A 27,044-nucleotide genomic window follows, 5' to 3' on the forward strand; every position below is an offset into this window, starting at 1 on the left:
GTCTTCCTTCTTTCAGCTGTAACTTTTTTCCTCTGTCCACTTCCCGTCTTCTCTCAGCCGTCTTTCTAACCTCTCTCTTTAACACGCCCTGTCTCACAACTCTGTCTTCCTGTCTCTCTTCGTCATCTCTTTCTCATCTGTCTCTTTTTACATCATATCTCTCATGCTGTCATCCCGTCTCACCAGTCTTCCTCTCTCTCTGACTTGTGGCTGTCTCTTTGTCACCTGTCTTTATCACCTACCACTCTCACTTGTGCCACTCTTTCACATCTGTCTATATTTCTCTCACACCTGACACCTCTCTCTGATATCTATTTAATCTCTTTCTCTCTCTCGCTCTCTCTCTCGAACACACACACACCTGTCTCTTTCTAGTGTCCTCTTCCTGTTCACAGTTCGGTTTTTGTCTCCCTCATTTTCCCTCGTCGTCTTTCCTCTCTACCCCCTACCTCTCTGCTATATTTCTTATTTATTGCCCCCTTCACATGCTCATTGGCTGCAGGAGTCACAGAAACTCCTCCGGTCCATTTTCAAAACAATATAGTTGTTTTGAAAGTTTGTTACTTTGCTTAGATTGGCTGCTGGTGGGACATTTCATGCCTTCTCGTGCACACCATTTAGCAAAGAAGCACAGAAAGAAAACAAGGCTCATAAGAACATTGTAAGACTTCTGATTCTGACACTGCGTTTACACCTCCGATGCCAGGGGTCACAAGAACAATGCCAGAGGTCGCAGGAGGCAAGTCAGAGGTAGTCGCCTCGGCCCTGGTGACCTCTAAATGAGTCCATGGGAAGCATCACTTACACTCACAAGGATAGCAGGTCAAACACATAAAGTGTGCAGTGCTGACTCCTAATTGTAGTTACCTAAATTGGTTCTGAGTTGTTAGTGCAGCTTTCTTCTCAGCGCATGTCCTAAATTAAGACAACTGTGGGTGTCTTTATGGTGTCATCACAAGAGCCCACAAGAGCATGCCATATTGCAACAGATAGCATTGGTGCTAAGGAAGGGGAGCTCTCAAATGACCAAATTTAATTTTACCTGGAGACTCAGGAACTCCTTGAACTGTCTCACACCTCCCGTAAGTTTGCTGCGCTTCTAAGTGAATTGTCTAAAAACAATGGTAGTGGCTCAATGTTTTCTGAGATCAGAAGAATGGCTGCCCTTAGCAGCAGCATCACTATTCTCAGCTTGCAAAAACAGAATACCAAGTCCTCCGAAGTGGTCAAAAAGCAACAAGTGTGCCCGTAAAAAACAATAAATACATTGCTTGAGAAATCCTTTGGGAGGGGGGACTGTAGAGGTACAAAGCGAACTTCTAGAAAGAATGTTACTGAGGTCTTCTTGACCGAACTTAGGGCCATTTGCACTAACGAATTTTCTCATAGACACAGAATGGGTAAAACCCTTTGCTACATCTGGCCCTAATCCTTTTGGAATGAAACACTTATTCAACTGCTTAATTTGAGCCAGTGGTTGCTGGTGGGACCCACTGGCAATCATTTTTGGGGATTGGCACCTGTTTTTTATTATCAGACATTTCCTGAGACCAAGAAAGAGAAAAACACATACAGGGGAAAGAAGGAGAAAGAGAAGGGCGGAAAGAAAAACATCACAAAGAAAGGAACTATGAGCCTGCAAAATTGAAACAAAGGGACAGGGAGTGTCTGGTAGTTGATTAAAGAGGCATGACCTTCGGACACTGACACTTATTCTTCTACAAAATAAACAATGACTTAGACCCTCATTAGGAGTGCCCCACTGAGAAGGTGCTTTTAATTACACCGGTAGACAAGTGTTCAGAATTTACTGGGTGTGATGAATTGAATGTATTTTGAGTTTTTCATGAAAAAAATACAGATTTTGGTGTTTTCCACACCACAACCACTTCTCTCTAAATAGTGCATATTTTCCCCTGTTCGATTGAAGCATGTTTGGCCAGCCAACATTTTGCAAAGAATACAGACTTTAATGTACCTCAGAATTATTGGGTGCAGTAAACTCCCCACATCTAAGAATTCTGATGCATGATCAAGCAGGGCGTTGCAGAGAGTTGTTAAACTCTGGCCCACTCATCATCGGAGCGCAACAGTAAACTTGAGAACTAAAACAGAAAACAAAGCCACCATAATAGTCGCCATTGGCTTAGCATTCCCTCGATGAAGAATGACATTTGTTCGACTTGGGGTGTATTGGAGTACTAACCCTACTTGAAAACACCAGCCAGACCAGGGCTCATCTCATGATAGGTTTTTCTGGTGCACCACAGAGCCTAACGCCTGTTTATGCCACTTGGTATAACCCAACACCGCTCAGAAAAAGAAGGAGGCACACCATGCTCACTGTTTTCAAGCTGTACAACCTGAACATAAAGCACTAACTCAAAGAAATATTGGGTTAAAGTAATTCAGTTTAGGCACTGCAAGCACATAAAATAGGCGTGCTTCTATGAGCTGAGTGTGCAGCCCATCATGATACTTCCTCTGATTTCCGGATTTGTGTTTTTTAGACTACAGACGCCGTTCATAATAGGACAACTTTTAGAGCCCACAGTGCTATGTTTAAGAGATATTAACACAGGCAATGTCACGATTTCCAATTGTAGCGAAAATACACCGGGGTAAAACGGAAAGGCCCTTAGTCTTCTCTAAGATCTGTGCCCAGTTGTAGTCAAAAGATCCCTCTCAAAGAATGTGGAAGAATCGGGAAGTAGGGCGGATAAGATTAATGGGGCAAGTAAAAAAAAAGTCTGGTTTTGGGGCAAAAACAATGCAGCGGAGTTGTACAGATTGAAGCTCTGGTGATATTTCAGAAGATCCATCATGCGAGAATTACTGACAGGCAGGAATGTGTGAGGCGTATCCGTATAATAAAGGCAAGATATGCTCCTGCTGGTGGAGCTTCTGCCCCACTCCCCTCCAAGCCCCCATAGCAATAACGTAGTTCCCAGCTGTAATACGGAACTCTTTACTGCCCCACTCTGGTGGTCAAGAAACCTCAATTTATGGATGCTTTGGACCCGTCTGCCTCAAGATTAATTATTGTTGGCAGAGAAATAATAGCCATTTACTGTTCCAAAGGTTTCGCCTTTCTAGGTCTCATTTCTAAATCAGGCCTGACCAGTGCTTGAAATGGAAAAATAGAAGTGCAGGTACTCTGTACCAGAGTACCTGCTTGTTTCTGAGAAGTGCTGGTACTCTCCAAATGAAAGCATTAGGTTTTTCTGGAAAAGTGCAGGTACTCTCCCGCTCAAAATAAAAAAAGTGCCAGTACTCAGTACCGGATGGTACCGGCCCATTTAAAGCACTGGACCTGACTGAAAGTAGAATTACGGCAGTAGAGGCAATACATAAAACTATTAGAGAACACACTTAAGGTGATTTTAGCAAGTACCACTGCTGTGAGGGGCACACCAAGGAGGACGAGGAAAACCAGAGGGGACAACCCTGACCCAACAACACCACTTCTTCCCATTCGCTTCTCTTCAATCTCTTGTCTACGCTCATCAAGGTCTCCTCACCTCTCTTCCCTCCCTCTGCCTGCCCTCCCCACTCTGTGTGCCCAATGCCTCTCTTTCTCTCCCTCAACAATAGTTTTATCCTCAATTCCACATTAAAGCAAAACCGTAAAAAGCAGTGCTTGACCCAGATAGGATGTGCTTTGACTCCAAAACGTTCCTGAGGGAATGATGATCTAATTTGACGGTGGACACCAGATTTGTTATATTTCTGTGTCTTCCTCTTTGAAGGAACACAATTAGAAATAACCTTAAAACTATCACAGGTGCTGGTGCATAAGAGAACACGTTTCCTAGCAAACTGCATATGTGCTCCTTCTACCCCAGCGATCGTGGTTGTTTCGAGGGTCCTTCTTTTCTATTAGATGCAAACAATATTTAATTTACGCCTATATAGTCTTGCGTAATTTTCAGTATTTCCCATTACAATTGTTATAAAGAAATGCCTGGGATTGAGTCTTTATTTAGGTAAGTGTCCCATCGCGGAACATTGAGAGACCACTAACAAACTGAAGGCAAGCTGCTGTAATTCGCATCACATGCAATTTTGTGTTTTTTATCACATAAAAACACAAAAATGAAAGGGAGGACATATTTTCTACAAAAAAATAGTGTGATATGCCAAAACCAGCATTTAGCATAGTAACGTGTAATTTCACAGATTTGTGGGGGGCATTGCATTCAATTTACTTAGAGAAAATTACACAAATTTCGCCTAGGCCAGCTTTTTATAGGAAGAGGCACCGCACATGTGTCTGGGAAAAAACTAATAAAAGTACTTGCCAGGAAGTGAGTGGTCCTCCTCAATCGTGTATTCCCCTCTGGGGGTTCGAACTGTCTTCCTGCTGCGGCTTTTCTCCTTCACACCGGAGAGTGGCAGCTTGCCTTGCTGTGATTCCAAGTGTTTGGTGAGCAGGAGCGCCATCTTGTCCAGGGGTCCTCCAGATTTTCGTTGTAAGACCGACTGAAGTTCTTGCAGGCTGAAAAAGCCGAAACATTACTTTCACAGATAGGCACCTCAACTAATGTAAGACACTAGTTAACATGATGAGAACACAGGAACTTTTTGGAATTCCACCATAAAATATATTCTTGTTATAATCCAACCTTATGTTTCTTGTTTTTTTACATATTTTACCTGCAACAACTTAACCTGTCACAGATAAAGCTCTTAAAGCCAGTGCTTCCAGGCACTGTATAAAGCATACCGAGCAAATGGTGCATCCAACTTACCTTCATTTGTGACTATGCAGACAAGGTTTTGGACAGAGAAATGGGGCAGTAAAGGTGAGAGGTGCCGCTCTTCTAGACAGTAGACATGTGGTTTAAACAGAATAGATAAGTGAGAGTAAAGTCCGGTGCAAAATGGCCCGGTGCCTTACTGCCCGGTAGGCACCAAAACGGGTACTAGGAGTACCCTAGAGCAAAAATGGGAAAACATTGGCCACAGCACTCAGAGAGTAATGTCCAACAGTAAGGCAGAAAAAGATATTCCTGTTTGCAGATGGTGTCTTTATTCGTAGGTGCTTAGAAAGCATTGAGTCATCATGGAGATACAGCCAACACGTGTTTCGTCACACAAGTGACTTTATCAAGGCTGAGTAAATGGTAAAGAACTGAAATAGGTATGGCTGCGCCAGGCAGCTGCAGGTGCGTGTGTAAAAGGCTTGCGTGAAATCGAAGATATGAGAAGGCCCTGATGAGCCTATAAAATGACAGAGTAGTAGCGTAGTGGTGAGCTGTCCGGTAAACGCGAGATCGAGTGATTCACGCAAGCCTTTTACACACGCACCTGCAGCGAATAAAGACACCATCTGCAAACAGGATTTGAGACTCGTTTCAACTTTATACTTCCCTCAACTCTCGGAACCACACCAGGAATATCTTTTTCTGCCTTACTGTTGGACATTACTCTCTGTGTGCTGTGGCCAATGTTTTCCCAAGGTTTTGGACATGTTCTTGTGGGCAGCCATGGTTATTTTGTCAATTGGAAGGCGTACCGCCATCTTAAACATTATACCAAGGCCCTAATTAGGAGTTGTGCAGTACTGGAGTGATTTCACCACATGGTAAAATCAAATGCAGTTTTACATTTCCCATTGTTAGAAATGGGGTTTTTGGTTGGCAGTCAGGTTACCCTCTGTCCAAGCAAAAGCCCTCACTCTAGTCAGGGTAAGTCACACACTATCCAAGATTATCCTGTGCCCACCCTCTGGTAGCTTGGCACGAGCAGTCAGGCTTAACTCAGAAGGCAATGTGTAAAGTATTTGTGCAATAAATCATACAATACCACCATATAGCACCACAAAAATACACCACACAGTGTTTAGAAAAATATATAATATTTATCAGGATAATTGTAGGTCAAAAAGAATAAAGTTGCAATGGAAAATTGTAGAAATATCACAGGAAGGTGATATAAAGTGTCTTAAATCTTTAGAATATAAACAAAGTCTCTTTCAAGCACAAGTACCTGGTTGGGAGTGGAAAAATCTCCTCAGAGGGCCACAAGCGAAGAGGTGCGTGGAAAAAGGGTGTGTGCGTCGATTTCTCCCCAGCACACACAGACTTGCGTCGTTATTTTCCACGCGGGGAAGTCGGCGTCGTTTTCCGGTGCGCGGACAGTGTCTTTCTGTGGATCGCGGGGATTACCAGATGTCCCGGGTCTGTGCGTGGATTTTCCTGCTTGTTCTCCGGCTGCGCGTCAGTCTGCGGGGCTGCGCGTCGAAATTACGATCTCACGGCAGGCGTCGCGTCGATTTCTCCTCTAGACTTCGATCTGCGGGGCTGCGCGTTGAAATTACGATCTCACGGCAGGCGTCGCGTCGATTTCTCATCTAGAGGTCGGGCGGCGTTGTCCTTGCGAGGCCGTGCGTCGGATCTTCGATCGTCCCTAGAGCGTCGCGTCGATCAGCGTCAGAGTGCGGCGTTTTTCTCGCCGCGAAACAAGCTGTGCGTCGAAATTTTCGGCGCACGGAGCGTCCAAGTAAAAGAGGGAAGTCGTTTTGGTCCTGAGACTTCAAGGAACAGGAGGCAAGCTCTATCCAAGCCCTTGGAGAGCACTTTCACAGCCAGACAAGAGTTCAGCAAGGCAGCAGGGCAACAGCAAGGCAGCAGTCCTTTGTAGAAAGCAGGCAGGTGAGTCCTTTGAGCAGCCAGGCAGTTCTTCTTGGCAGAATGTAGGTTCTGGTTCAGGTTTCTTCTCCAGCAAGTGTCTGATGAGGTAGGGCAGAGGCCCTGTTTTATACCCAAATGTGCCTTTGAAGTGGGGGAGACTTCAAAGAGTGGCTAAGAAGTGCACCAGGTCCCCTTTCAGTTCAATCCTGTCTGCCAGGGTCCCAGTAGGGGGTGTGGCAGTCCTTTGTGTGAGAGCAGGCCCTCCACCCTCCCAGCCCAGGAAGACCCATTCAAAATGCAGATGTATGCAAGTGAGGCTGAGTACCCTGTGTTTGGGGTGTGTCTGAGTGAATGCACAAGGAGCTGTCAACCAAGCCCAGCCAGACGTGGATTGTAAGGCACAGAAGGATTTAAGTGCAAAGAAATGCTCACTTTCTAAAAGTGGCATTTCTAGAATAGTAATATTAAATCCAACTTCACCAGTCAGTAGGACTTTGTATTACCATTCTGGCCATACTAAATATGACCTTCCTGCTCCTTTCAGATCAGCAGCTGCCACTTCAACAGTGTATGAGGGCAGCCCCAATGTTAGCCTATGAAGGGAGCAGGCCTCACAGTAGTGTGAAAACGAATTTAGGAGTTTTACACTACCAGGACATATAACTACACAGGTACATGTCCTGCCTTTTACCTACACAGCACCCTGCCCTAGGGGTTACCTAGGGCACACATTAAGGGTGTCCTATATGTAGAAAAAGGGGAGTTCTAGGCTTGGCAAGAACTTTTAAATGCCAAGTCGATGTGGCAGTGAAACTGCACACACAGGCCTTGCAATGGCAAGCCTGAGACAAGGAGAAGGGGCTACTTAAGTGGGTGGCACAACCAGTGCTGCTGGCCCACTAGTAGCATTTAATTTACCAGCCCTATGCACATAGAGTGCACCTTACTAGGGACTTATAGGTAAACTAATAGTCCAATCAGGTATGATTCCAGGTTACCATGTTTTAGGGGAGAGAGCATATGCACTTTAGCCCTGGTTAGCAGAGGTAAAGTGCGCAGAGTCTATAAACCAGCAAAAACAGTGTCCAAAAAATGGAGGGAGGCAGGCAAAAAGTTAGGGGTGACTACCCTAAGGCTGTCAGGTCTAACACCCATGTTTTAAAACCACCCCGAAATCATGCATTTATGACTAAAACCCCTTGAAATGCGGAATTACTGCATGGGCAGACTTATGGGGCATTAACACCAAACAGAGTCCCCAAATGCATTCAGTTTTACCCAGTGCTTGTAATGGAAAAAATAAAGTGCAGGTACTCTGTGCCAGAGTACCTGCTTGTTTCTGAGAAGTGCCGGTACTCTCCAATTAAAAGTATTACGTTTTTCTTGAGATGTGCCGGGACTCTCCCTCTCAAAATAAAAAAGTGCCGGTACTTGTAGCGTCGCGCGGATTAGCTAGCACGCGGCCACTGAATAAACACACTGAGCCGTGTGCGCTTTAACTCCGTTTATTACTGTCCCCAACACTTCGTCCGTTACTCCACTTCCCGCTCTTCCCACCCCTCTTTTATGCCCTCCCCCTCCCGCCAATGGTGCAAACCACCTTGCACCTGTTTCGGAGGGGTCGGGCTCCAGACCCCCGTCTCCTGCTTCCTTCCTTTGGTGTTGACCGCATCCGCTGTCAACACTACATCCCTCCCCAACAGGGGAAAAGCTGGAGACTAAAATATCAAACAAAACTAACTTGGTTAGCTGGAACAGCTCAATGTTCACACCAACGATAAATGCGTGCGGCTCGGGTTGGAGCAGCATGCTGGAGGGATCAGTCGCATGCAAAGTCCGCATACCGCTGTGAAGGCCCAGGGTTGTGCCGTAGGGAGTATCTCTCTGCGCCCGACCGCCCTGATGTTTGTGCTCCTCCTCTGTTTGGTCCAGACGTTTCTGCCTCTGTCGCCTGTGCCTGCCTTTGTCCCGTGGGTGGTCAGTCTCTTGGTTGCTCTTGACTGTGTCCCAGTTCATCTAGTGTGAGACTCCAGTCGTTTGGTTCTGTGTCTGACTCGGCTCTTGTCTCCATGTAGTTCCTGCCCTCTCTGCTGGGTGTTTGTGGGGTTAGCCGCTTGAAAAAGGCCACATTCCTGGTTACTTTTTCTTGGCCCCTCTGGGCCGTCACCATTGTGCCTTTTACGGTGATCACCGTCCATGGTTTGAATTCGAAAGGTAGTCGGAATTTGCTACCTGGGTGGCGGTCTTTCACTAGCACCGTGTCTCCCACTTGCATCCTTGTATGCTTGGCCCCTCTTTTCCGGGAGGCGTACCTATTTGTGGCACTCATTCTGGTTGCTGATTTGCTGGGTGTCGGTGTGCTTACTGCCCAGGATGGGTGGTGCGCGATGTCGTCTACTACTGTTCTGCCGAAACAGAGTCGGCTGGGCGTGACTCCTGTGGTGGCATGTGGTGTTACTCTGTACTCCCTTAGGAACACATAGATTGCTCTCTCTATGTCTCTAGCTTCCGCCACCGCTATACGGATGACTTTATTTAGGGTTCTCACGAACCTCTCCACCTCGCCGTTTGCTTGTGGCCACCGTGGGGTGATGCCTCTGTGTTTCGTGTTCGTGGACTCTAGGAACTGTTCCCACTCGCGGCTGTTGAACGGGGGTCCATTGTCTGTGCGGATTTCGCCGAAGAATCCGTGAGTGGCCATGAGCTTCTCCACTTTGGGAATGACTGCTTGTGCTGATGTTGATTTTACCACTTCAACCTCTGGATACCGTGAGAAATCGTCTATCATAATGAGCATGTGCGACCCGTCTGGTAGATGGCCAAAATCGGCGCTCACTCTTTGCCATGGCGCCGTCGGGTCTTGTTCCGTTATGATGGGTGCGGGGGGGTCGGGGTTGCCACTGGCTTGGCAGGCCATGCACCTTTGGATCGTGTCTTCCACTAGTTTGTCCAGGCCTGGGAACCAGACTTTGTTCCTGATGCGGGTTTTGGATTTGACAACCCCTTGGTGTGCGTCGTGTGCCAAAGACACTACTCTGTCAGTGAGGCTGGTTGGTATAACTAGACGGAGTCCCCTGAGTAGGCAGCCTTCTTTGCTTACTGACAGTTCTTGGCGCACGTTGAATAGTGCGTGCAGGCAAGCTTGGGCTTGCTGCGTGCGGAATGAGTCCGGCCTTTGGAGGGGTCTCCATTCTCCTGTGCGGGTTGCCGCTATGGCTAGTTGCAGACACTCGTCCTGTTTGGTTGCCTCCACTACTTCCTTGAGTGGTATGGGTGCTGGCCGTGCTCTTTCTACTATCAGTCTCACGTATTCTTCTGTGTCTTTGGCTTCCTCGATTTCCTTTGAAGTGGCTGGGCGTGCGTGCCTGGACAGGAAATCCGCTGGGTTCTTTGTGCCGGGCTGATATGTGAGCGTGAAGTCATATTCTTGTAATTGCAGGATCCACTTTTCAATTCTTGGGGGTGGTTTGGATAATGACCCTTTGCACAACGGAAGTAGTGGTTTGTGGTCTGTCACTACTGAGAATGAATTTCCATAAAGGTACAGGTGGAAATGTCGGCATCCCCAGTGGATGGCGATGGCTTCTCTTTCGATTTGGGAGTACCTTTGCTCCGTGGGTGTGAGCGTAAGGCTTGCAAAAGCGATAGGGGCCCATCCGCCACAGTCTTGTTTCTGTCCCAGTACTGCCCCTAGCCCCGTGGGGCTTGCGTCCACTACAAGCTGTGATTGTCGTCGGGGGTCGAATAATGCTAGGGTGGTGTCTGCTGAGAGTGCATCTTTGGTGGCCTGGAATGCGGTCTCTTGCTCGTTCTCCCATACCCACGGTTGGGCGGATTGTGTGAGTTTTCTTAGAGGCCCCGTGATGTCGGCCAAATTCTTCATGAATCTTCCGCAATATGTGACCATTCCCAGGAAACTTCTTATTCCTGTGACTGTTGTTGGTGCTGGGGCGTCCTGGATGTCTTTGACCTTCTGTGGATCAGGTCCGACTCCTTGTTTTGAGAATCGGTATCCGAAAAAGGAGATTTCTTCCCTGAGGAAATCACATTTGTCTCTGTGGAGCGTCAAACCTTTTGTTTGAAGTTTCGTGAAAACAGCCCGTAGTCGTTTCATGTGTACTTCGATAGTCGGGGCATGAACTAAAATGTCGTCGCTGACGTTCAGTACTCCTGGGAGGCCATGTAGGACATCCTTGATTACCTGCTGGAAGATTTCCGCGGCACTGGATATGTCAAAATTCCGTCTTTTGTAGCGCCATAGGCCGTTGTGTGTGGAGAAGGTGGTGATGGGCCTCGATTCGGGGTGTAGCATGATCTGGTGGTACCCTGATCGGAGATCCATCTTCGAAAACCAACAAGACCCTGTCAATTCGCTCAGGATATCGTCGATTGTGGGGGTAAGGTGGCGCTCTCTCTTTATTGCAAGATTTGGTATTCGCATGTCCACACAAATTCTGACAGCGTCGGGTTGTTTGGGCTTCTTTGCGACTACGATCGGGGATACCCACGGTGTGGGCCCTGTGACACTTTCGATGATCCCTGCTTGCTCCAGCATGTGGAGCTCTTGTTCCACTTTGGGGCGGAGGTGGAAAACGACTCGGCGGTTTCTAAGCGCTGTTGGGGTGACCGACTCGTCTATGTGGAGCCGTAGGGGGGGCTCTCTGAGGCACCCAATACCGTCAAAAAGGGCCTTGAACTCTTGTGTGAGCTGGGTTAACGCCTGTGCGTGTATGCTGAAAGCAAAGTGTACCAGTTCGAGGTCCTGGGCCGTTTGGCAGCCTAGTAGGAATCCTGTCCCGTCCTTTGATACATATATTTTTGTGGGTTTTGTGGTGTCGTCATGGCTGACCTCGGTGGTGAAAATCCCTGCTATTTTTAAGGGTTGGCTGTGCCCGAAAGCGAACACTTGGACGTGTGTGGGTCTTAGTGGTGGCCGTGGTTTAGGTAGGGTGTCGTGCACATTTGTGGCCATTAAGTTTATTGATGCTCCGGTGTCTACCAACGCTGATACTTGTGTGCCTTGGATTTTAACTTTGCAAGTGGGAAGTCGCCGGCCTTTTATGGTGTGTATAATGTGCACCACGAGAGATTCGTTGTCGGTGTCTCTCTCTGAATCGGGGTCCCAGGTGGTGCTTACCATTTTGACCGTTGTCTTGGGGGCTGCAGTAGATTGTTTTGGAGTTGACCTGCACACTTTCGCGAAGTGGTTCATTTTTCCGCAAGCACTGCACATTTTTCCCCACGCTGGGCAGGTTGTTGGGTGTGGAGCTGGTCCTCCGCACCATTTGCACATTCTGCATTTGGGTTTGCCTTTGTACGTTTCTTTGCGTCGCATGGACTCCTTTGTTACTGCATTTGCTGTTTCGGCCTTCGGTTGGGCTGTCGAGGGTTGTTCCATATGTGCTGCGCGAGCCCGCGCAAGCTCTTGTGACCGCCCTAGCGTTAGTATGTCCTTCATTGTCATATTTGGCTGTTGTAGTATGCGTTCTCTGAGTTTTGATGACGAGCACCCTTGGATGAACTGTGCTCTGACCTCGTCGTCTTCATCGGGCAGTGTGCAGGTGCTCGCTAGTTCTTTGAGTCTGGTGTAGAACACATCAACCGACTCATCAGTTATCTGTCGAGCCTGGCGCAGGAGGAATCTTTCATAGTCTGCGTTTGCATATGGTTCGAAATGCGCAGTGATTGCCGCTTTTAGAGTGTCGTATGTGCGAGGTCTGGCCTCAGTGACGGTCTTGAAAATTTTGTGTATGTCTGCTCCCCCTATATGGAGAAGGAGTGGTCTTTTCCTCTCTGCTTGTATGCCCGGAGCTTCAAAGTACGTTTCTAGGCACTCCACCCAGACATTCCATTTTGCTGCTTGGGTGGGGGGGGCACCTGTGACTTGGAAGGGCTCTAGGGGCGGTATTCCGGCCATGCTGGCTAGAGGGGTGTTGCGTGGAGTGTTGTGCACTTTCTGTTTCCTCTTTTTAGTTATGCACCAGTGTTCTTTGTGCACCGCCAGTGGAAAAGCAGAGGAAACTGGAGAAAGAACACTACAGTACTCAGTACCGGACAGTACCGGCCCATTTAAAACACTCGTTTTACCACATATATTTACAACCTGCGCTGAGCAGGTGTGGGGGCGGTGTGTTGGGTGGGGCTGGAAGTAGGGGAGGAAAGGGTAAGCCTTGTTATGCTTCATTCTGCTAGAAAGTAAGTGTCAAGAGACTTGGTTGCAACTGCAGCCACAGTCTTACTCGATGTTTACAGCCGCAGAAATCGTTTTCGGGTTCTTCCAGACCCGGTAAATCAAGATGGAGCCTAACCAGAAATAATCCGATGCAGTGAAATTAATGCATTCAAGCGAGCTTTAATTTTGCTCCGCCTGACCTGGAATCAAGCCCCACGAACGCACGTTTTTCAGGCCACTACAAGCAAAGGTCTGATTGGAAGTCCAGGAGGACTTTCCCTGGATTCTATGATGTGATTTTCTCAGGTGTGGATTTCTGGGTTGGTGGGCAATCCCTCAAACTTGATCAGGGTTCCATAGAAAAAAGGGCATGTGACCAGGAGGAAAGTATGACCAGTGCTTATTGATGTGTAAAAAAAAAAGCCTGGACCCAATATATACCTCAGAAGGCCACACAGCTTGCACCATCCACTGTCCCTGCCAGCGCTGGCAGATACCAGTACTGACACTATCTGCTACCCATCGCACTCTTACAAATGTAACATTTTGGAATATTTCGGGTCACCCAAAGTTGTCAGAACCGCCGAAGGGCGCTGGTATTATTATTACATATTTTTTTACTATATGTTGAATCATCAAACATCCTCCGAATGTTCTCTGCTTAAAAATAGATGGGCAGCGCCCCCATGTGGTAAAATGTCATAAAAGTGTGCCGGTGTTACATAAAAAAGCTCCAGTGCTGAGCCCCTGCAAACACCGGCATGTATAAGGCACTGTGTACGACTTGACACTGATAAGGGTGTGTCTCAGGGAATGTATATAAAGATAGACTATTCGGGCCAGGGGAAGAAGGGATCAGGTACTTTTCAATTGGAAATAAACAACAGTATAAAATATTCTCATAAACTTAGTGAACAATTGTGCATCTAGGATTATGCAAAATGGAGTATATTTTTTGCTTTTAGAATGAAATATGGTTTTTCTGGTGCCTCACTTGACTTTTACATGAATGCACTATTTACATAAAAATATTGACAGCAGGTTAGTTTGCAAGAAAAATGTCTCTCAGTGAGACATTTTGTGCATCAGCCAGTTTCCCATGGGCCAAAAGTATGCAAAATTGAGTAATGAGAAATTTCAGAAAATTTGTGTAAAGTGAAATTTGGAGATTTCACAGATTTTGTTTGCATAATTCAAATTTTGTCCAGACCTAGAAACTATAAGGTTTATGTACAATAAGTGCATGCAGCTAGTTAGCTCAGATGAAGAAATGTACCAATTCTGTTTTTGAAGTTAATGGGCAGAACTGATTTGTTTTGAACCATTTGAAGTACTTAAGCTTCAAGAACGTCTGGTTCAATTAGCAAACCAACAGTGAAAACCTATAGTGCTGTGTGGTTAGCTGTTTAAACATGTTATGAAAGCCTTCTCATATAGGCTAAAAAGCACACAAGTCCAGAGAAGCATTTCACAGGGACCAGGGAAATGTTCAGGCTGAAGACATTCTGAAATAAAAAAAGATCAATTGGCTGCACCATAGCGCTTGAAGACAGTGAATGGAAGGCCATTTGGAGACTGAGAATATAGAGATCAGAACCAAATATATAAATACATTTCTATGTAAAAATGGGGTCTAATTTAACCAGAGACCCAATGAATTTGGATCTGAATGGTGGCCACGGTTCTCTTCTGATAGATACCACTGGGGTTAATAAAAGTTAAGGAAGAGTGGGAATTAGGATTGGCCAACACTCTGGAATTATGCGATTCTACAGCTGTGATTTTTTTTTTGCATAATTATGGGTTTACCGCACTGGCCGCTTTAAATGCCATCTTCTGCAATATTTATAGATTTCAACAAAAAATAGATTCTGGCTTAAATAGATAAAGTTACTGAGAAGAGTAACACATAGTGCTGCAGCGCGGAAGACTCTTTGTAGAGCTTAACAGGCCACATTTAAGATGATCATTTCTGCCTTCAGATGTTAAACTAGTACTAATGAGGCGAAACCTGTACTCACAGTATTAATGTTTGTCAAAATGACAAAAAAGTAAATTAAAACTGCCACAGAATCCACAACATTATGCCACATAATTTTTAAACCATATAATTTAGTCAACCCTTCTGCAGAATTGGTCCTTTATTCCACCATAATTCCAGTGGCAACGCATTAAGTGCTTTGAGGTGGTTCCGTATCGAAAAAAACTCAGAGCTGCATCACCATGCATACATCCTCTTTGGGCAAAAAAAAAAGTCCTAGTAGTTTGTTCACTACCTGAACTTATTTGACATCCACCACGGACCAAATCTTATTCTTGCAATACTTTGACAGATTTTCAATGGTTCTTACCCTCAAAACCTAGGCATGGGTATCTGCCACCTGCAAACATGTCACAGTCCCACTTGAGGCAGGGTGAGGGTCTCGAGAGGAAGTACATTGGCAAAGAAAAGGGTGGAAATGAGATCACACTAGGCAAATGGGTCAACTTGGGCAGAGCGGATGCAGAGTGTGACACTTATAACATGTGTCCCCAAGAAAGCAGGCGGAATGATTGAGTGATTTAAACACTCGCCACTGAGATCTTCGGCGATCTGCCAGTTACAAGACTGAATCTAGACATGGCCCGCTCACCCTTCTGAGATCAGTAAATTGAGTACCATTAAAATACATACCAGCAGCTTTTATTTTTTACAGTGCTTAGATCTGTCAGAAGCATGGCATGAAGTGCTATATGTAAAGCTAGTTATTTTTGTTAACTGGGCATTTAGTTAGCAGTGGTTGTGACACTTGGCCAATGAAAGCTTCTCCACTAAATCACCACTTTCCAAAATTTTAAAATCCTCTGAAGCATTCAGGTGGGTTGAGACCACACAGCCGTCTCTGCTGCTGTTACTGCCTAGGAATGCCATAAGATCAGATAAAGATTTTGTCACAGTTTGAAAAGAATGGTTTAGATCTTTCTTCTCGGTTAATGAGGTCACTCAGCAAGCCATCAAAAACGTGGATTGTTTCAGATTACCTGTCATCTCCACAAATTGAGCCAGGTCTACGCAAACACCCAATGTTGTTCGAAAGCACAAATGTTGGAGGATCTTAAGAGGAAGTTGATCATTTTAAACTCGTGCCAGTAACATCGTTATCATCGCATTGAGCATGCAATAGAAACAAGCATTGGCACAGCCAGTGATTTTGATGTATGCAGTCGACATTTAAAAAAAATGCTCATCACAATAAAAAAAATATTTTGAAAAGGATTGTTTATGTTGCTGAGATAAAGAATTACATGTTTGACGGCAAAGTCTACTTTTCAGATGTAAAGTAGTCACTTCCACTTTCTGATAGTAGCAGATGGGTACACCAAATCACTCAATAGGAAGACAATGTCTCATACTGTGGCTGGACGTTCCTGAGCCAAAGAAGCCAATGAAGCCAATGAATGCAGAAAGCTGAACCAAAGTTGTTTATAATATGTGAAGGACACAATATGTTAGCCATGAAAAGTGCCAGCACTAAAACACATCAAATCTAAAAAGAAATACATACATTGTGATTGCACGAAAACATGCTGTCATAGGAGATACCCATGGAAGATTGAGGCATAGTTGATCTGGATCAATTTAATTAATAAATGAGACTAATCTAAACAAAGAAATTAATATTAACGCAACATGAACTTTTAGAGTCAGCTGTTTAAAGCAGTTCCTGGAACTTGTTTGACGCTTGTAGTAGGACGAGCATATTTTGAGAGGGCTTGGAAAGAAAAATACTTCATGACATAATTTCTTTGGTTTCTTTGGTTTTATTTTCTAGTTTATAGACATTGGAATGAGAGAGTCTCCAAAGATGTTGATCCATCTGGTTCATATTTAAAACATCTGGAGATCTTTGTCAGACCAGGTGTTGAACTTCCTGTTTGTTGAAGGACGGTTTCCAATTGAGCTATTAGCTCCATTACAAATAACATATGGTCAATAAAATTAGTAATATTTTTGGAGCGTAACAATGGAGTTTCATTCAGAATGTCTTCGTAGTTCTGAAGCAAGTGCAAACCAGGTTGTGCCCTCGTTAGAATTATAAATTATGCATACATTTTTTAAATTTGGCACACTGTAATCAGAGGCATAGCTTGGACAGTAAGATTGGTTGGGAGGGATGGGGGGGGGTTGTAAATCAGATTTCCCAACAATCACGCTGGCATATCTTGTTACAATACTTTAGGCCTCGTCAGGGGTAGTAAGCGCTATATAAATACTATTACAATATGAGAAGCAGGGCATGGGGGATGGGGATTATGGGGCAGAATGTGTATTGTGAGGAGTACTTAAAACATAACATTTTTAAATTAACCAACATTATTAAGACCTCTGAAACTGAGACAAGAGAGAGTGTGCATGCGTGTTTTTGTCTGTGTGTATGTAAAAATTACAGGTGAAATATGTCGAAAGCCTCACAATACCCGACAGAAACCACTTGTACCCAACTATTACAAAATACATTTTTAGGAGGGTGTAACACCCCAAACACCCCCCTTCCCCGAAGCTATGCCCCTGACTGCAATTCTCCCACCTGCAGAAATTTCGTCATGTGAATATCTGGTAACATTGGTGCAATACACAACAGTTTTGCAGCACTAAATACGGAAACTGTGCAGCATTGATGCATTACTCCCCATTTTGACCTACATAACTCGTATTGGGGAAATAATGCCACATCTAGCAAATACTAAACACTTCAGTTACAGTATATACTGGATGCAGCATTGCTCACAACATAGTGGACATTCAGACGAGGTCTCAGGTGTGCAGCTTCTTTTCTGTGGCTGTAGTGCCATCGTCACTGAAGGGACACAGAACTTGTGTATATATAAGCCAGGCATTTCAAAGAAGAACTAACATCTTGGGGGTCTTTATGTGGTGCCAAAGTTCCCAGACCATCAACGTTACAGGGCAAGAACCTAATGCCAATACTCAACGTTTAAAGCGCTTAGATGAGCATCAACGAATGACCTCCAGGATGAGTAGAACTAAAGTTTATTATGAGAAAACCCTCTAATTGAAATTCCCTAGAAACGAAGATCTAGCACAAACTGGCTAAACAAGCTGGACAAAGGCTGACAGTGTGTAGCAAGTTAATAAATTTAGGCTGTGACACTGCTTTGGACATTTGCATACTATAAAGTGAAAAGTTTTGACTTTTCAAGGCCTCATTGAAATATTAATTTCAGGTTAAGATTCACGAGCCCATGACATGATCTTTAGAGACAACCTTCTAAGCAAAACACTATCCAGAGCTCAACACTTATACTCCCCAAATCCCCTTTGACAGCTCTCCAATGACCTCTGCTTATACTCTTAACAAACAGACCACCTACAACTACTTGGAAAATGACTCATTATTCACTGAAGAACTCACTGAATACTTCACTGAAAGGATATTTGCCGCCAAATCCATCTTCTTCTTGGGTACTTCGCTCTCGACTGGAACAATCTGAAACCATGACCCACATTTTACCAGCTACATTTACGTCAGAAAAGAAATCTCTCAACAACATACCCACTCTTCTCCTCAGAAAAAATATGTGACCTTATAACCTGCTAATCTGGCGACACTACCGTTCTCAATGGTGCCCTCTAAACCCCAACACTTTGTATGCTGTGTTCTTACTGTAACTATCAGTGGGTAGAGATTCTTTAGTTTGAAATGTGAGAATGGTCCATGCATCTCTTATACTGTTCTCCATTACAAACTCTGCATCTTAGAATCACCTGAAATATTTCTGTTGATCCTGGCTGGAGGTGTGATGCACTCATTGAAAAGTAACCTCCCAACATGAGTTTCTTATGCTGCTGTGCTGCCGTAACAATCAAGTACACTGCTTGGGAGCCACCCTTGACGCTTGCCTATCCTTCATGGTGGAGGGGGCTCTAGATGCAAAATTATCTTTTTAAGTGATCCACCTTATCCGATGAACACCCCATAGGATTACACTAATCCTCGGATTTGTCAAGGTCAGACTTGATGATTAAATTGGAACATATGCCAGGTGCACTGTTGGGGTATTTCCAACACTACGCATCATGCTTCATCTCCACATTAAAAAGGTCTAATGATATCTGCCCCATCATGAGCACTGTACAAAAACATCAAACAAAACAACACGTTAATTTCAAAAGAGATTGGCAATTTTTTAAATCATGTAGTACACAAAAGTTCTGTGGGAATTCATCAAAATTGGCTGTGCCATAAGAAATACCCTTACCGGTATCTTGCATAGAAATTGGATAAGAGGGTATATCTCACTATGCAAGATGCTGGTGCGAGAGTCTCGATTGATAAGGAAGTGCTGTAGGGCACAAAAAACTGTGTACTTTATGCCAACTCTATAATGCAGAATTACACAAGAATATGCTCTTGTTACAAAAAATTTATTCGGGCGCATTATCTTACTATTGGCTTCCCTCTGCACCCACTGACCAGATACTGACACCTGTCATTTCATGTAGACTAGTCATCCTTCACCCAACGTACAAAGCTTTTGCCACCTGTTGTGCTTAGCATAGGGATCATAGGCGTAGTCATGTGCTCTCTTCATGACATCTGTCACCCTTTTTCCTTTATTTTTAACCTTTGCCACATGCAAAAACGACACTTGGTGGCACTTGGTGGCAAGAATTTTATATTGAGGGACACAAAATACATTTGTTGCACTCTAGTTGTTATTTTACACTCACTACACAAGGACCAGTGCTTAATTTGTGCAAGTGGTTAGCAGTGTTGGGCACAACACTCATTTTTGGACACCATTTATCACCATCAGACTTTGACCCAGAGCAAGAGATTGAAAGGGAGAAACAGAGAATGAAGGAGCAATAGAAAGATAGGAAAACAGTAGAAAGGAAGAAATCAGACATGAAAAGGAACTAGCAAGAGCGAGATAAACAGATAGCCAGTGTAGAGTGGTGGATGAAAGAGGCATGGGATAGAATCCATGCAATGCATCCTTTGTATTCAACATCCACAATGTTTTGCAGCATGGTCTCCTATGAATTATTTTGGGCTTGTGTATTTATTTTTTTATTGACTAGGCACCCATGAACTAGACGTACCAAGCACAGAACCCCCTTTCCATTAGACCAATCACATATTCTGAAATGCTATTTGAGGTGTTCAAAACAAGATGCCACAGATTTTGTTTTTTTAAACTTTCAATATTTTAGAACTTCAGTCAATTTTAAAGAAACGAGCAAACAAATAATGCAGGTTTTGGTCGCTAAAGACCCTCCCTATAAACCATTCTTTTAAGCAGAGTGAAAAAAATAATTTTGCATTTGAATTCTCAATTAAGTGTTCTGAGGTATATTTACAATGCCCCTGCTGCATAATAACACTGCCGGACCATCACTTTTCTGATGCTCCGGCAGCGCAGTGTGCCCGCACATATTTACAAGGCGATGTAAAGCCACCTTGCGTGGCTTTTCATGGCCTTGTAAATATGGCCCTCTTTCACGCATAACTCTGCTGGAAAAGGGCGTTCCATGGGTGTTGCTGTGGGTGTTCCAGTGCAACACCCGTGGAATCTGACACATTCCCAGATCACAAGGCTGGGAATGTGTCACATTCCTCAGCCACCCTAGGGGTGGCATAAACGTGGTGCAACAAGGTAAAATAACTTTATTTCTCCTCGTTTTTTGCTCTTTGTATGTGTTCTGCATTCTACAGCACAAATAGAAGGAGAAAAACACCATTAATTATTCTTTATGCGCAGAAAGATGTCCCTTCCGGCACATAAACAATCAACCCTGCAACGCAAGCACCCTTGCACCATGGTGTGAGGGTGCCCTCGTTGGCACTATGCATCCAATTGTGCGCCAGCATAGAGGGAAGTACAGGGATGCATCATACTGCTCTAAATACCACACATCCCTGTACTTTCCTGAAGACCAGCACGGCGTAGCAAGCTGGTTTGTAACGCCACACTGCATCATTGCATCATTTGTAAATATGCACCTCAGTTTGCATAAATCTTCACTTATAAGAAGAACCAAGTAGTGACATTTTTACAACTTCACCAATGGATTTTTGGTTCCTTGCAGTCATATATACGCTAAAAAAAACTGTAAAATACTGCTGATATAAGTTGACTCCCCTATGGCAATGATCCACTTAGATCATTTTCTCAGAATCATTTAAACCAAACTAAATCTCACTTTAAAAAGTCTGGATGCCAAAGTTTTAAGCAAAGAATACCTGACCAATAGTTTAGTAAAATGTATTAACTCAAAAGCTTTAAATCAAAAAGATTGTTTCATTTCCTTTCAAATATATACATCTCCACCCCACACCTGTTGTAAATCTATGGACCTTATCCATCTCTTCTTCACATACCCAGTCATATCATTAATCTACTGCTTTCCATTTCATCAATGTGTCAGTCAGCATCCATTGTCTCCATCCATGCCCACTATCTCATTCTGCAGAAGGAAATTAGAGCACAACACCATATCTGACTACGGAATCAAATCTAATTTTTTTTATATCTATAACAGATCTTACCACATTTGGACAATTCAACAGCACACATTTACCCCCTGACATCAGTACTAGCTCACTCTATCCACCTACGTCTTAAAAACCACAGATGCAAGCCTGTGTAGGTGAATGTCATAAATTCCACATAGAAAACCTAGACATATATAAAGATTTCTTGAATAAACTACATATTAACCTCTGCATAGTCAAGTCAAACTCTCAGGACAATAAATCAGGTATTACACTTCATGACCCTCTGCTGGAAGTATGCCACCATTAAGAAAGGTCATCTTTATGCAGCCTTTATGGATATGAGGGCTGCATTTGATCTGGTGCCCAGACATACCCTCTGGGAAGTAATGGATCAGATGGGGTTGCCCCAGAATCTTCTTCATCTATTGGTCAGGCTACATACAGATAATTATGCCCAGGTGAAGTGGAATGACTAAGGGGGTTAATCTCCCAGATCCCCCCTGATTAAGGAGTGAGACAGGGATGTGCCTTGGCTCCCACACTCTTTTCTTTGTTTATGAATGGAGTGGTGGAAGTGTTGAACAGCTGCCGGCATGACACCCCCAAGATAGCTGGTGCTCATGTCCCTGTATTGCTCTTCGTCGATAATATCTTGTTACTGTCTCATACACCGATGGGCCTCCAGCATCTTCTTAACCACTTTGTCGATTTTAGAGAACACAGGGGCATGGAGGTTAATGCAGGAAAATCAAAGCTCATGGCCATAATCCCCACTACTTATTTAGAAACATCTTGAAAGTGGATAGATCAAAGTTAGAACAAGTCAGGAGCTTTGATTATTTGGGCATTAGGATCACAGAGAAATTCACTTGGGACATGCAACCCCAAATGAGAAACTCCCTCTGATCTCATAGATCACTGGCAATTCTCAGGAAACACAAAACATCGGATAGTCGAGCTGTCTCTCCAGCTGTTGAAGTACATAGAGCTGTGGGCTTAGGTGGGGCACTGTATGGGGCATAAATTCGTAAGAACATTATTAAATGTCCATTCTAGTACACCTCTAAAAAATGTACGATGGGATTTGATTCTTAAGGGAATTACCTATATTGCTTGCCTCAAAATCCTGACCTATTTGGCCAGAATTTGGACAACCCGGAAGTTTGTTCCTTACAACAAAGCTTTGCAGGAAGAAATTGCTCCCAATAAATCCTGTAACACACCGTGGTTAAGAGCCATGAAATCTTTATGTACCCAGCTAAAAATGGTGGCCATGTGGGTGATTCCAATTAAGATGGACAAAAATTCAGCCAGTAATATAAAGGAAACATACTGGGAACTTGTCATGCAGAAGATATGGCATGATACGAGGTCTAAAGGGCTTGTGGACAAATGTTTAAGACATAAATGTACCCCACATTTTGATTTATACTGCAATAGAATAATTCCTGCAAAAGCTAATTCCCTGTATATTCTTTTCCATATTGGCACATTGCCACTTAGGTCCTTCACTTCAAAGTGGAAGCATAATGATGCAGACTCAGAGCGTTGTCTATTTTGCCTCAACATTTGGGAAACTGAGGTGCATTTTTTATTGATATCCCAAAGATACAAGTTCCCAAGGTCAAAATGGATCCTTCTGTTATGTCGTAATTTAGGGATTAAACATTGTGCAGTAGCCTTACGTATACAAACAAATGACATATCCGAACCAATTGTTTTTTCTTTTTTTAGGTATCTAAAATGTACATGGTCACTTCGAGCTGCTGCAGTGAACATCTAGCTACAAACAATCTTGTGAAAGTATTATGTACCTTGGGGACTTTTAATTATTGGTTGCCTTATTATATGCATCTCAAATTCTGTTTGTTCCTGAATTTTAGGTAATACGTATGTTAAAATGAAATAGGTACTTCACACTTTAGTTATTTGTTACTTTACCATTTTAGGGAATGTGCATCTATGCTGGTAATAAGAGTATCTTTTCCTAGATCGGGGCAAAATGTAAATGAGAGTGGTATGCAAAATTTGAATGTGTAAAATAAATTTGTGAAAGTGGTTCCACCGTATTTTGTGCAAAGACACTGAGTCAACCACGAAATGGCTAGTCTTAGCACAACAAACTTTAGTTGATCTTGGATATGACTTGATCTTTTTATAGACATTGTTTTACTTGTAGCTGCAATTAAGAATTATCATACTGTTTAATCTCTTTTCATTAACATGTTTTATGTTTTTTTTTAGTTAATGATGAAGTATGATTATTACTGTTGCTGTTATGTACTTTTTTGGTTGCTATGACTGAAAAAAGTAATTGATTGAAGTCAAACTAATACCAGAACCACATTATCTCCCACCTTCTTCTCACACAGCACTTTCAAGCACCCTAAAATTCCTCCTTCCCAAAGCTTCATGCACCACCCTATCATACCTCTCTGCCAATGTCTTTGCCCCTCAGTTCTCTAATAAAATCTGTTTTCATATCACACTCACATTTTCAATTACTCTCCCTCCTTCTCTTTTATTTACTTCTCCATTGCACAACTGTAGCTACCCACCTGGATTTATTTGGTTCAAATTTTCCCTTGGATGTAATGCTAATACTTAAAATAGTCAAACCCTCTTTGTAGAATCCTTTCAACCTACAATATATCCATCTACTTGCAGTATCAACTACAAGCTTAATGTGCCTCTCATTCATCATTAACATTTCCCTTCTCTCTGGCTCCTTTCCAGATTACTTAAAAAATCAATCATTTTGGGTGTTAAAAAGCCCATTGCGCACCTGTATTCCTCTTCCAATTCCTAACCTGTCTACCCATTTCCAATATTCTCCAAGACTATAGTAACAGCATCTTAGTAGGTCTACCTCAATATGCTTTTGCTTCCCTTGATAAGATCATTAATTACGCTATTAACATACTAACCCTTCATCACCGTTCCCCAACTTAAGTCTGCCTGGTGTTCATTCAACAAAAGAGTGAAATACTAATTACTGACCCTGGTCTTTAAGGATATAAACAGCACCACTGCTTCTTATCTGTCCATCGAGTCATAAAATGCTCTATCTCTAACCACAATCTACACTGATCTAAATTTCACCTCCTTCACCTTGGGCCTACTTCTCTGGAATGCTTTTTCCACTCATATTCAATTCTTTCACACGTCAATGCTACCATTACAGAAATCTCTTACTCACTGCATCCAGTAAATGAAGTCAGTGCTCCTACCTTAACAGTTTACTTGTGCTAATATGCATAAAACATTTCTGTGTTCTCGTAGAGTGGATGAAATTTCATGTTATTTTGCTACCATTGTTACACCCATCAAAATAATACCACAACTAAAGCTTTATAATATCAACCCAAATTGTATATATAATTTCCTAGGTGCCATATTAATCTAAGCTTTTCTGGGCGACAGTCCATTTGAAGATCTGTCAATAAATAATAAATCCCAAACAATACATTGTGGAGACAGTCTTCAGTCCACCAGATTAACAGGTAAGAAAGATAGGTCTTCCGCTTTGACGAGAGGTACGTACTGCAACGATTTTGTAAGTCTGGGACTTACCATCTACCATTAAACATGGAACTTCTGTGTCTGGATACACAGGAATTTCAAGTTGTTAAGACAGTCTTAATGAATTTTGATAATACGAAAAACACAAAGACTTAAATTGGTCACTTGTGGTATGCTTTCAATACCAGATATGATTTACAAAATAATTGTGATCACAATCATAAATTGTAAAAACCACAGTTAACTGGATTGCTCCAGCAGTAACTTGGGATCAACCTGTCCTGGCCCAATCTAAAAAAAATACCTGGGGAGAAAAGTTACACGTGGAATGTACAAATCATACACTTATATTTTCTAGTCCATTTAATGCAAGGCCTGCTTTCTCTTTACCACTCACAGTGGTAAACGTTAGTAATAAATTAACCCCAACAACAAATGTGATCAGTAAAGGATCAAGTGTTTAACCACTATAGGTAAAATAAAATCATGATTATCTGTAGATCAACAATGAGGCTGTTTCATTCAACGGGGTAATATGCTTTCCAGTTTCCAACTGGTGTACTTACAACACCCAGGTATGAATGCCTTCCAATGTTTCCATACATTTTTAACTTTCTACTGTCTCAAATATCATGCTGTCTGCTTAACTATGTTTTTTTTCCGCTTGTTATTTTTTGTTTGTGGAAAATATGTCTTATTTATACAGACAAAGTACCAAGATGTCTTTGTAGATCTTCAGGAGTCTGATCTCTTTAAACTCAGAGAGCTGTATACACAAGAGGACCTCTAAGAAGACACTCTAAACTAGATGGACAACACTTAACTTTTGAGAATAATTTCAAATCTCCTTTGCAACAATTAACCAAAATAGTAGCAAAGACAGAACTATTTTAGCACTTTGTCAATTTTGATATGATGAATATGGAGTTCTGACTTCAGGCCAGGAGGCATAATAAGGTAGAATAAGATTGCAACGAGGCATTGCATGACTTTGCATATTATGCTAAACTAATCTAACCATAATGATAGACAGCTGGTTTTAACTGGGTTGTTATGGACTCTGAGAATAGGGATGTGTGGTAGGGACTTATTTAAGCATTGCCCCCAATTTACATAATTATTGCTGAGGGTTTTTTAAGTCTTAACATTCATTCTAATACAGAACTTGTAGATTAATAGAATATAATAAATAATAATATAGTCTAAAAAACCAACTATTGTGTATGTACAGATTTCATGGCACAGGGTGTACAGGGAGGGCTCTGCACAGACCACTTGTGAAGACTATCGCCGGTTAAAACTCATTGGAAACCTATATATAATTCTGTATAATTGCTAAACGAACCTAATACTAACCTTGAGTTTAAAGTCTCAAGTTATATTATTGCAATACATAAAGGTAATACAGTAAAAATGTGTAGATTCTGAAAGGGTTAAGCAAGCAACTGGATTATTCCACAGCAACATATGGGCACTACTACTGTTTGTGTCTGGTTGGTACACACAAAGCAAATTAAACTTCCAATATGAGAAGATACAGTTCAAGAGGGACAGGTCATTGCCATAGCAGGATAGATATTCAGTTTTACAGATACAACTATATTGCACACAAATGATATTATGTAGACATTGGGGTTCAGTGAATATTTATAATGTTTGCGTCTCCAAGCAAATACTTGATTTGTTTGATCCTAGTACAATCTTTGTTTCCATCACTTTTCAGAACTACAAAACAATTGTGCTTCATTTTTGCTCTCTAACTGATGAATGTGTACAGTTCACTTATGGTATTTACTTTTAGTTGTGTGTTACAAAAAATTACATCCTACAGTCTTTGCTTTTACACTTCCTGTATCCCAGCAAGACTGCTGCATAATCCACTTTACTTTTCTTTCTCTGACTGAAAAGTGACTGAAATTTGTAAACACCAAATCCCATGTCCTTGAAGTGCAATAAATAAGGCAAGATAAATACAGATTTTAAGGCATCTTTATTTACTGCTTGGACTTTCACAGCCCAACAGAAATTGGCCTCTGACCCAACCTACAGTTTGAGAAACACTGATCTAGAACAACCGTTGTCAACCCACTGACCAGTAAAATCTGGTTAGTTTTGAAACTATTTATAATTAATATGAATGAGATAAATTTACATAATTTTAATTTTAATGAGATTTTAGTGTTTTTTCCTGAAAAACCACTTCAGTTTCAG

At 42.8% G+C, this 27,044-nt stretch overlaps 1 protein-coding gene across 4 annotated transcripts in view; it reads right to left on the reverse strand.

Moving 5' to 3' along the window:
* The window catches only part of LTBP4 (latent transforming growth factor beta binding protein 4), a 922,370-nt gene that overhangs the window by 619,923 nt on the left and 275,403 nt on the right, over nucleotides 1–27,044 (reverse strand). For all 4 annotated transcript variants that reach the window (XM_069207205.1, XM_069207206.1, XM_069207204.1 and 1 more), the window contains exon 4: nucleotides 4,305–4,498. In XM_069207205.1, the coding sequence (XP_069063306.1) occupies nucleotides 4,305–4,498 (194 nt within the window). The remainder of the gene's footprint in view (nucleotides 1–4,304; nucleotides 4,499–27,044) is intronic.

This window comes from Pleurodeles waltl, chromosome 9 (genome assembly GCF_031143425.1).
Source record: "Pleurodeles waltl isolate 20211129_DDA chromosome 9, aPleWal1.hap1.20221129, whole genome shotgun sequence".
Classification (NCBI taxonomy): domain Eukaryota; kingdom Metazoa; phylum Chordata; class Amphibia; order Caudata; family Salamandridae; genus Pleurodeles; species Pleurodeles waltl.